The sequence below is a fragment of the Lepisosteus oculatus genome, chromosome 4, assembly GCF_040954835.1.
Source record: "Lepisosteus oculatus isolate fLepOcu1 chromosome 4, fLepOcu1.hap2, whole genome shotgun sequence".
Taxonomy (NCBI): Eukaryota; Metazoa; Chordata; class Actinopteri; order Semionotiformes; family Lepisosteidae; genus Lepisosteus; species Lepisosteus oculatus.
In genome coordinates this window covers 43897935-43908923 of record NC_090699.1, presented here as the reverse complement: position 1 = coordinate 43908923, position 10989 = coordinate 43897935, and the positions used below count along the sequence as shown (strand labels likewise).

The following is a 10989-nucleotide window of genomic DNA, read 5'->3' as shown; positions in this document are numbered from 1 at the left end:
TGGAGAAAAGTGCAAAGAGTATAAAGAGCTTTGAGTGGAGTGTCCAGAAAAGCGCTGTATAAGTGTAAGCAATTATCATTATTATTATTATTATTATTATTATTATTATTATTATTATTATTATTATTATTATTATTATTACCCTGGCAATACATTCATCCGTTCTCTAACATCTTTATCCAATACAGAGTCAGTGGAGGAGGAGCCTATCCTTGCTAGCAATGGTTGCATGGCAGGATACACCTTGGATAGATAGCCAGTCCATCACAGGACACATGCAGACACAAACATGCCCACACTTACACCAGGACTGATGTATCCTAAGCAAACGTCTGGGAAAAACTATGGTTGCTGCTTGAAGAGGTATTAGCGGGGCCAGTAGGGGCACTCACCCTGTGTCTGTGTGAATCCTAATGCCCCAGTATAGTGACCCTGGCATCCTCATTGGCCCTTACCAATCATGGCCTCTTAATAATCCCTATTTATGAATTGGCTTCATCACTCTGTTCTCCTCCCCACTGATAGCTGATGTGTGGTGAGCGTCCTGGTGCACTATGGCTGCCATTGCATCATCCATGCTGCACATTGGTGGTGGTGAAGGGGAGTCCACATTACCTGTAAAGCTCTTTGATTGGAATGTCCAATACTAACAGTATGGGGTTAGTATGGGAAAACATACTAACTCCACACAGATAGTAACCCAGGAATTGAACCAGGGGCCCCAACTCTGCAAGGTAGCAATGCTATCGACTGCGCTATATTGCCATCCTCCGGAAGTCCAGCGTTGTCTGAATTGGACAGGGTATACTAGTCATCATGGAATCAGAACAAAAGGGACAATGCAGTGTGGATCTAGTGTTTTTCAGGACTGTGGTTACGCTCAGACTCTCCAATCGACAGTGATGAGTGTGTACTAGTAAACTGAAAATAGTAAGGATGAAAGATAGTATACATTTGATATGTTTCATACCTGGAAAAGGCTCAATAGCTGAAATGTTGTGTTTCTCCTTTCTATTTTTCAGCACGGAATTAGCCTTTACATGTTCATTTGCAGTGATGACATACTGATGCAGGTACCCGCTCCAACATCTACTATGTAGTGTGTAAGAGGCTACATTTTTAACAAGCTAGCTGAAACAAAAGGAATATTTTTCCTGAAAATGGCCAGATATCGTTTTGGAGGCTGCCACTTGTTTGCAGGCATTAGAGATAGTGTGCTGCGAGTTGATTTGGCTTTGTTTCTGCTCCTTGAGGTTTTGCCATTGTGCTCGCATGCTGCTTCATTCAAGGCCAAGGAGCGATCCAGGCCTCAGCAGTTGCCAGCAGTCTAAATATACACTCAGGCTGAATGACGTTTGTTAGAGGCCTGTTCAGAATTCCTGTAAACATGCCAAGTGTTTGGAAGAAAAGCTTTGGAATCATTTTGTGTTGTGTTGTTTTCCGTGAAATGAAAGCTGTTGTATACTGTCAGTGACATATGTGGTGTGAAGTCAGGCACCCGTATGTATTGACAGCCGTGAGCAAAATACAAATGCCTAATTATTGCCCAGGACACTGATCACTACAAGACAACGTGTGTGAGCCGACTGGCCTGTGTTTCTCAGTCCTTAGGTGACTTGGCCCAGGTCTTCCTTCTCTCTTCCTGTCTACTCATCAATATTCAGGCCCTTATGTGCCTCCACAGTTGGCACAACTGTCCTTACAGAGCTGTTGATACAGTTAAACCTTCTGTTTAATCCTGTTCTTACTGCTTTTTTATTTTACAAGGGAATCAAGTGTTGCCAAACAAGACCACAGCTCAGAATCTCCAGGGCCATTACTGAGTCTTGCCTTCTTTAGACCTGATGGAAAGGGCTAAATTAGTTTGCTTTAGCAAATAAATAACTGAATTATTTAAGTGTGGGCAACATAGTGGTACAGGAGTTACAGTACTGCTCCCTTGCAGTGCTTGGGCCCTGGGTTCAGTTGTTGCGTTTCTCCCCATGTTCCCGTGAGTTTGCTCTGGGTGCTCTGGTTTCCTCACACAGTCGTACCGTACGTAGGCTAACAGGGAATCTGGGAAAATTGGCCATGGTGTGATTGTGTTCATCGTTGTCTGCGTGTGCCCTACAATGGACTGGAGTGCCATACAGGGCGTAACCCACATAGCCCATGTTTTTCGCGTTTGTCCTTGCCTGTTGACGCAATCCAATTAGCTGAAGTACCACTTTCATAGTTCACACGGATGCAAATGGGTCCAAGAGAATTCTTCTCTTTTCAGCAGGGAATAGACCTGTTACTTGTTCCTTTGCAGCCTACACATGCTGATGCAGCTACCCACCTGAACTACAAAGGGAATTGTGCTGCTTTGCCCTTTTCACACTCTGCTGAATTGTAAAAGGACCTGAAGCACGTGGAAGGAGACTCATTTGCATAGCTTTAAAACTATTAGGAAAAGTAAAAGTTTATTTCCTGCTGAAAAGCGAAAAAAAGAAACACAACATTTCGGCTTTGGAGCCTTCTTCAGGGTTCCAGAGCCAAAACATTGTCTTTCTTTCTAATTATTATTATTATTATTATTATTATTATTATTATTATTATTAATTTTCTTCTCTTTTCAGCAGGGAATAAACCTTTACTTGTTCCATTGAGGCCCTGCGCATGCTGATGCAGCCACCTACTTGAACTTCTTAAAAACTATTAGGCAATTTATTCAAAACACAAATAGAGGCGGGAGCCAGGCTGTGTAATCAAACAAGGAAATGACATAGAGGAAGTAACCGTCACCGTCTTGACCCTCCTCAAGAGTTCCTCTCACTTGGTCTTCCACAGAATGCAGCTGAAGACTGCTGCTCTTTAACCTGTTTTACAGGGACAGCATCTGTAGCATTATCTTTCCTGTTATTAATGTCGAGACTTTTTGCCTCCCTCCTAGCTTGTGTCATGTGTCATGAATCATAAGCACTACTTTAAATTTGATTCATTTATAATATTGTGTATAATTTTGGACACCAAATAAAAAAAAAAGATACCCCTGCTCTGGAATCCATCTAGAAGATACATGACAGGGCTTTATTCTAATTGTAACCTCTCTCATGTTCTTATACGAACATGTTGTCTTTTATATTGCATGAACCACATATGGCTGTATTTCTTTCTGTATCTTTTCTTACATTCTTATAAGAAACATGAGAAGGGTTAGAAATGAGTCTAGTTCAAATGATCTTTTTTGTAACCATACATGTCACTGTGGTAAACGTTTGTGTCTGGAATTACTGGTTCACTTTTGTCTCCCTTTTTATGGATGGGTGCTACATCAGAAGTTTTCCAATCAAGGGGTGTTGCCCCCGACCTGAGTGACTGCTGGCAGTGGTAGCTTTATTACCAGTCTCTGGTGCCTGTAATAGCCACTGTACATACAGCTTGTTCATGTCTGGAAAAACACCTTGTTAAACTTAGCAACTGTACCAAAGTACAGAAATGGCACAAAACAGTTGGGAGGATTGATTACACCTTTAAAATAATTTGTTTCCAAATTTATAGGGGCCCCAGGAGGTCTGAAAATGGAACAGAGGCCCAAGGAGCTGTATTAATAGAGGAGGGAGCACAGAGATCCGATTACAAGTACAGAGGTATCCCAGGTCCTGGGGCTGTATTAGCAGAAGAGGGATCCCAAGGGCTATATTAAGGAAGTCCAACAAAATGTATTAATTGTATTGTGGCTCAATTAACAGCAGAAGGGCTCTCGGGGGTCTGACAGCACAGGAACTCCAAGGGCTTTATTCAAAGAAAGGGGGAATTCTGGGAACAACACAGGAGCCCATTAGACTGTATTAAGAACAGAAGAGCTCCATGGGCAATAGAAACAACACAGTGACCTTCAGGACCAAGTTCTAGCATAGGGGCCATTTCCTTGCTTCATTACCTGTGGAGCACAGAGACAATGTATGTCTGCTGATAATTGTATTAATAATCTTTTACTTAACCTTGTCTTTACTTTACCTTGTCTGCCAGCAGTGTGTGGCTGTCACAATCGCTAACCCCTCCTCTTAAGGGCGCTCCAGCCCTTCCTCGTTCTGCCTCATTCCCCCCACCTGTTCCTTATTCCAGCCCCTTTTCCGTTCCCCCTTAAAAGCCAGATGCAAACGATAATCAGGGGTCTACATTGACTTCCGTTTCATGTGAGCCCGGGTCCTGATGCGTCTGACTCCGTTATGTTTTTAACTTTCTGTTCCTGTTCTCCCTGCTGGTCCCGACCCAGTTCCCGTTTTTAATCTTCTGGATGGATCGCCTGGTCATGGACTTATGCTTGTGTTTTGGATTCCCCGTTTGGACTTCTTCCTGGATTGTTTGCCCCGGACTCACTCTCCCTGGACACCTGCGCACCAAGGACACGCCCCCTTTCTCCATTCCCATCTCCTGCATGACTTTTCCCCCAGTGTTTCCTCACTACTCCGGATTGTGTCGTCTGCATAGGGCCCGGAAAGAACCGGTCGTGACAGTGGCAATGCAAAACTGGTATAGCAACACTAGGGTTAGGTAAACCAGGACATTTCTGGCCTGCCCCGTCACAGCAACCTCTGTGGTTTGCCAGGCTCCTAACTGCTCGAGACACTGTGGAGCTTCACTGTGCAACAAGGGCAGATATCCCAACAGTGTGTTTCAGAGGGTGCGCGTACGGTCCTCGTCTCTCTCATGCCGGTCACAGAAGAGGGGGGATTACAACTCTTCTTTCTCTAATGCAACTCGTGGAAGGAATGGTTACCTAGAAAGGAGATTTATTTTTCTTGATGAAATGCTGTGGAATAATTCCCCTGTACGCAACTTAAAATGGGAAATGGCAATTAACACCTTTCACTTCAGTTAAATGAAGGTACTGCACTAGCTCAAAATTAGAACATATCCACAGAAAATACACTAAGGGACCTGAGTTTTCTCTATATGAAACAGAAACAAAATATAGGATAACCTGCCTAAAATGGATAGCACCTGTGTTCTAACATATTTTGAATACTTTTGTTTCCTCTAAGAAAAATAGTTACTTGCTCTACCCTATTACAAGTAATGTTACATTTATTGTGCTAATAGATTTAATACGCACTTATACTGTCCTGTATCCTGCAAAGCTAGCAGGACGTGATACACTCAGAATCCAGAAGCCCTGAGAGTCTGGTGGTGTAGATCCCAGTCCACGTCATTTAATTCTAAGTGGTAATCTGAAGTCAGATGCAGGTTGTCTGGATATGTCCACATGGGGATCCTACAGTGAAGATGAACCCAGCATAATGACAGTTACAACTGTAATCCCTCATGGTTCTCTCAGCATCTCCAATGTAACAACTGCCTAAAAACAGTTTGGTTTATTTCACCACACACGCAACATAGCTTATCTGATACCTTCTCTACTCACGTTCGTCCCAACCTTAAACTTAATTCTATCCTAAAACTCCATCCTCACCTTAAACCGACCCCTAGCCCTGGGCCAACGACCAGTAACAGATGGCCCCTTAACTGCACAATGATGTCACCAGGAGGTGTGTGTCTCTGATGACACTATTGAATAGCCAGATAGATCTACAATGTCATCAATGTACAGTAAATACATGGTCCCCCACTCTCCCCATAGCAGAATGGTGGAACACCTGTTCAGAACTCCACTTTTAATTTAATCAGACTTCGACATTTCCATATTTCGATTTTGAAGTACAAAACAGGCAAGAATGAATCACAAAACTTTTTTCTCTTTACAATTTGTTTCTGCTAGGAGTTGGGGATAAGGAGTTAACCGTTACACCTACTTACTGCATCTTCTGTGAAACAAAACAGTCTTGCACCATATCATAGCTAAAGGCAATTGAGCATAACTTCCCTGGATGAGATCCAAGGTTATGGCAATGTTTTCTCAGGTCAGTGCCTCAAAGACTCCATAAAAAAAGATTACATGTATGACTAATTGTGAAGCAAAAAGAGGTTAGGCAGGATGAACACCCTTTACAATTGGCAAACATTATTTGAATGTTGTCAATTTAAACAAATGCTACAAGTGCTAGCTGTCAGCAATGTCAGTATGTTTGGATTTGAGCCACATAAACACTGAGCAGAATCCCAAAACGGTGCATGTGGTATTAATAAAGAAACTCAGTATAAAAGAAAGCCTAAATATAGACTGTTTTTTTGTCATCTAATGACCGTGTGCACTCACTGAACTTTCTAAACAAAGATTCACAGGAATCGGCAAGAGGTTCTGTATAAAGCTGGGCAATTTCTCACACCAGACGCACAATTAGGACTAATTTATTTAGCACCTTTCTCACATGAAAATATTCAAAGCACTTTACAAATCCAAAGAAATCATAGTATGAGGCAAAGGTTACTGTAAATACAGGGGACCAGACAGATAGCAGGTAGTACTGCATGCAATCAGAATTAATCTTTAGACAGTCCAGGTCTCTCTATCTACTGTACTTGTGGCAGCTCACCAAAGAAAAGCGTGGCGTACCAGGCCAAAGGTGGGAATCAAACTGGCAGAAATGCAAGGCCATGTCAGTGACCTGCCCTGAGCTCTGAGGCACAGCCCAGTCGAGAATGAACTGCGAGTTCTGTATTTGCCCATTTCTCGGCTCTTAGCAGTCAGGACATGCCAGATCAAGCGCTGTCTGAAGAGGAAACTGAATCCAGATGGGTCAGGATGCATTAGAATCCTATATCTGCTATGGTGGCCTTTGTGACAAAGGGACCATGTCTGGTGGTCACCCCTTGAAGAGGAAGCAGGCCCAGGCCTTGCTAGAACTCAGACAGGTCAACCCCTTCTGGAGTCACACAGGACCTGGCAAGGGGATGGGGATTGGACAACACACCCCTCTGCCTGGCAGGAATACGGAACCTGGGCTTCATCCAGTCACTGTGAGCAGTTGGCCATCAGCTCAGACAGTCCCATCAGGACTTCTGTGAATGTCACTGAACTCTCCAGACCAATGGCAGCTCCATGCAGGACGTCCCTTCAGAACTTTCAGTCCTCCTGATACTTGTTCTGTTGTACCTCCCAGTATAAGAGATGCTCTGGGTCCTCATTTCAAAAACTTCAGGTTACACCAGGATGCATGAAGACTTCACATCAGTAAACATAAATAGCTTTAAGTATTTACACAAACACTTTGAAGAAACCACAGGATTTTGTTTCTATATAAAGAGTGCAAAGGAGTGAGGGAGAAGAAGGGAGCACAGAACCTTCTAAACAGATCGTATAAAAAGAAATCACAGGAAAGGGATTCTGTGATGACAGGAAATTGAAGTGAGCACATTCCTTCTGCTCATTCCACTCGGAGATGAGGGTGGTCAGTGAAACAAAACATAATTTCATGGTTGTGTCTTGACCAGATAACTAGCGGCACTGGACAGGACGAACTTGGCAAACACATTCGGTTACCACATTCCACACAGGACTATATCGAACTGTGGTTCTCCTGCACTAGGAATGCAGAGATGTTACAGTCCTGTCATCCTCACTTTGCACTAAGACGGATGACTTTTGATGGATTTTTTCTGGTACAATCTAGGCTTCTGACCACGTTGCCTAACATCTGGTATGTCTAAGAAAGTGCAATTAAAATAAACAAAGGAGGAGGCAAAAGTACAAAATTACAATACAGCACAAAGGATTATCGCCGACTACTTGCACACAGCCTAGTGAAATACACAAAATCGCCACCTGCTGGATGTTCTACTCATAGCAGTTCATAGCTGCTAACCTAAAACAAAAATACTGTAAAATACTGTAAACGAATATAGTGGAATACAAAAGGGAAATAATGAGGATTCTGAAATGTTAACAGTCCTAACCCTAAAGGAAATTTTGAACCTTTAAAAAGAAGAACAAAAACTCCATATTTAAATAACAGGAATGTGCAATGGAAGTGAAAGAGCAGCTGAATACTGAAACTATTTGACTTCATTTTGGCTCAAGTATTCCTATTTGTAAACACAAGGACCTTTGAGAATTGGGTGAGATGGTTAGAAATGTAACATTCTGAACAACACTGTAGTGCTGGACCTCACAAATCCACTGACAAAAAATTAAATGCGTTCGCAGGGTCCCAGTACAGCGCAGCAGGGAGAGCATACAGAAGAAAGAGGATATACAGTAAATCACTGCAGATGCAAAAAAGACTCAACAAAAGAGCTACCGTAATCATCTGTGTCCAAACTTAATTGGAGCAACTGTTAAACTGTTAAAACACAGGTAACATTCATTTAAGGTCACCTTACAATTAGATTGAACTGCAAATGTAATTTAAGTGGATAATTTTATGTGCCATGCGATCAATTTAAAATGAATGGAGCTGTGATCAGCCTACTGACACAGACTGACATTTTCCCCCATACTTAAAGCTCATTCTGAAAGGTTTCTAATCATGCAAAGCCTGTTTGCAGGTGCAGTATGAAGACTTCAGGGATGTGCAGTCAGGTTAGGCACTGCCTACCAAGACAAAACAAACAATGCAAAAATGACATGCCTGTTCAAATGTGTTTTTTCTTTTTGGAATCAATGCATTGCGGGTTAGCTCAATAATGAAAAATGGCTACTTCGAGTTTCTTACGCAGTGATTGGAAACTACCTGACAAATTGCCAGCTCACATACAGGGGTGTATCCTGTGCTTTCTTGACAAGCAGTACGATCAGTGCACCCTCACAGTGCTGCATTATAGGATACAGACCCAGCTGACAGACATGGGGTCTTCAGCAAAGACCTTTTGAACCTCCTCTACAGACTAACAGCAGATTATCTACAGAACAACCACAGACTGACAGCATATCACCTATAGATCAACCACAGATCTACAGCATATCATCTACAGATCAACCACAGACTGACAGCTGATCTACAGTCAACAAATGAGGTTACTGCACAGGTCAGAGCAAAGCAACACTGACAGCACCCAGCCCTTCACCTAAGCCTCACTTGCATCTGGACCAGAATGAACTGATGAAGGACAACTTTCCTAATGCACCGGGACGGAAAGAATAAACCCAAATGTGTAATTTCAAAATTTCAAAAGAAGGACCAGCACATTTCTCCTGAATGTCTTTCCAAGTTGTGGCATGTGGCTTTAATGAAACAAGCCTGTTTCAAAATGTTTAAGTTCATTAGGAGAAGATCTGATAGACCTTCATCTGCTCTCCCCAAATTTCCTTTTCTCTAGGCACAGTGATCTCCAGCACACAATATGTCTGAAGCTGCAGCTTGGCTCAGTTAAGTGTTGTAAACAGATGAAAAGTGTATTAGATTAGAGGTAACAGACAGGAGTATATTTGTAATGCATGCATGACTATGGAATGTTACTGATGTGAACTGAGCTCAGGTTTAAAACCATAAACAGTGAATGCTTTCCTATCCCCTTGAGAAATGTTATTTTAGACATAACATACTAGAATTCACCTAAAATCTGCATCAAAATAACTCTTTTAACATTTTTTCCCCCACTAGTCACTGTGGTTTGGTTGAACTAATTATAGCCACTACTTATTTTGTTCCCAACAGTTTTCCTTGCACGGTTTTTAGGCTAATATTGCACATTTGCACTTTTCTGTTGCTAGGGCATCAGAGCTTGCAAGAGAGCAGCTAGCCAGGTACAGTAATTCACAAAATGTAAGACTTTTTTGGACAAAGAAGTACCTCTAGTTCCCTGTCCTGCATCACAACAGTGGCCTCTTGTCCCAGATCTCACAGGATAGTCCATAAAGGGTTGCGAGAGTCTGGAACAAGCTAACTAGCCAACATGTTCTTGAAGGTCCACTGGCATCCTTCAGGAAACGGCTCGAAATCCTAAATTCCTGATCTGTAACATTTCTCATATTACTAATCTGAGATTTTCTTACCTTAAACCTAAGTGTATTTGAAGTTTCACACTAAAGTCTCATTTTCACATCAGAACTACAGTACATTCTGTTCTGTTCTATTGGACACCAGTTTGCAGTTATGAAATGTAGCAACAGGAACCGATCAGTATTCTTAAAATGTCCGTAACAGAGGATTTTGGTGCACAAATTCAGGTCAATGATAGTATTGAAGCTAAGACAGGCCATGACCCTCCCATGCCCCCAACCCACCCTGCATGTACCCCTCCCCACCAGCCCAGAGGTGTCGGTTGTGTCCTCGGGACACCACAGTCTCAGTTCTTCGCAGGGCTCCGTGTGACCTGTTCAATCCAGCGCAAGAACCTGCTGACCCTTGTGTACACTCCTGGGAAACTGGGGTCACCGCAGCCATGACCCCAGGAGATGACCCCAGTGAGGACCCAATGCCCTCCTTCCCCCTGGCACACCAGGGGGCCCCCGCTGTCCCCCTGGCAGCTGTCCACCCGCCGGTGGTCGGAGAGGCTGCCCGCACACAGCATGCGACTGGTGAAGCGGCTGCCGTATCGTTTTTGGCATTTCCACGCGGGCAGCAGGGGAACCCAGGCCTGGAGCAGAGTGCGAGAGTACTCCGAGTCTGGCATAGAGAGAGGGAGAAAGACATTACACTGCAGCACATCACGGACTGACAGCATCGTGACCACACGCACTTATAAATCTGAACTGGAACAAGTCTGGAACAAGCTACCCAGCCAACATGTTCTTGAAGGTCCACTGGCATCCTTCAGGAAACGGCCAGAAATCCAAAATTCCTGATCTGTAACATTTCTCATGTTATTAATCTGAGATTTTCTGACCTTAAACCTAAACCTTGACTTTTCATCTGCTTTCAATACAATTCAACTCCTCTTGCTTGTCCAGGAACTTTCAAAGAACTTCAAATGAAACTGTAACATGTTAAGATGGGCTCTAGACTTCATAAAAAATATGTTTAAAGGCCCAAGTGTGGAAATGGCTATCTGATATACACTACACTTCTACTGGATCACCACAGGGCTGTGTCTTGTTCCCCTTATTGTACATTTTGTATACAAACTATGGTAAGAGCACACAGGCATCTTATTAAGTTTACTGAATACACGGCCCTGGTTAGCTTA

The 10989-nt window shown here is 43.0% G+C and overlaps 1 protein-coding gene across 1 annotated transcript in view; it reads right to left on the bottom strand.

Annotated features, from left to right (window-relative positions):
- Positions 1-6257: 6257 nt before the first annotated feature.
- Positions 6258-10989, bottom strand: part of LOC102687755 (neurotrypsin) — a 30240-nt gene continuing 25508 nt past the window's right edge. Inside the window, exon 14 of the mRNA XM_015347872.2 lies at positions 6258-10469. Within this exon, the coding sequence (XP_015203358.1) occupies positions 10150-10469 (320 nt within the window). The 3' untranslated portion in view covers positions 6258-10149. The remainder of the gene's footprint in view (positions 10470-10989) is intronic.